This window comes from Eimeria tenella, genomic scaffold (genome assembly GCF_000499545.2).
Source record: "Eimeria tenella Houghton genomic scaffold, Eth_scaff2571, whole genome shotgun sequence".
Taxonomy (NCBI): Eukaryota; Apicomplexa; class Conoidasida; order Eucoccidiorida; family Eimeriidae; genus Eimeria; species Eimeria tenella.
The window spans coordinates 3,835-4,396 of record NW_013542440.1 but is presented as its reverse complement, the minus strand read 5'-3'; the positions used below and the strand labels follow the sequence as shown (position 1 = coordinate 4,396).

The 562-nt window shown below is 61.9% G+C and overlaps 1 protein-coding gene across 1 annotated transcript in view; it reads left to right on the top strand.

Annotated features, from left to right (window-relative positions):
• The window catches only part of ETH_00036325 (uncharacterized protein), a gene marked incomplete at both ends in the record, with an annotated part of 1,686 nt that overhangs the window by 690 nt on the left and 434 nt on the right, over positions 1–562 (top strand). Inside the window, one exon of the mRNA XM_013375155.1 lies at positions 2–562. Coding sequence (XP_013230609.1) covers positions 2–562 — 561 coding nt within the window. The remainder of the gene's footprint in view (position 1) is intronic.

Below are 562 nucleotides of genomic sequence, written 5' to 3'. Positions count from 1 at the left end.
CTGCTGCTGCCACCGCAGCAGCAGCAGCAGCAGCAGCAGCAGCAGCAGCAGCACGAAGCAGCAAAAAGGCTGCTGCGGAAGACAAGCCGCATTTGGCTGGAGGCTCTCTACCTCGGCAGGGAGGCAGCAGACGCCCTCAGCAGCAGCAGCAGCAGCAGCGAGCAGCAGCGGCACCGCAGGAGACTTGCTGCTGCAGCAAGGGACGCTGCTGCGCTCGACGCATGCGCTGCAGCAGCAGCAAAGCTGCTGCGGCCCCACACAGCAGCAGCAGCACCTTTTGTCTCCTACGATGCAACGCCGTCCCTTACAGAAGACGAAGTTTGCCTCAGACTAAGGGACATGCCGCAGCAGCAGCAGCAGCAGCAGCAGCAGAGTTGGCCGCAGAAGCAGCAGCAGCAGCACCGGCAGCAGCAGCAGCACTTCTTGTCTTTTCTTACGCAGCAGCTGCAGCTGCAGCAAAACTTGTCTCGCGGCCTCAATCTTACTAGTGAGCAGCAGCAGCTGCTCACCCAGCCTATAAGCGCGTCGCTGCAGCAGCAGCAGCAGCTGCAGCAGCAACAGC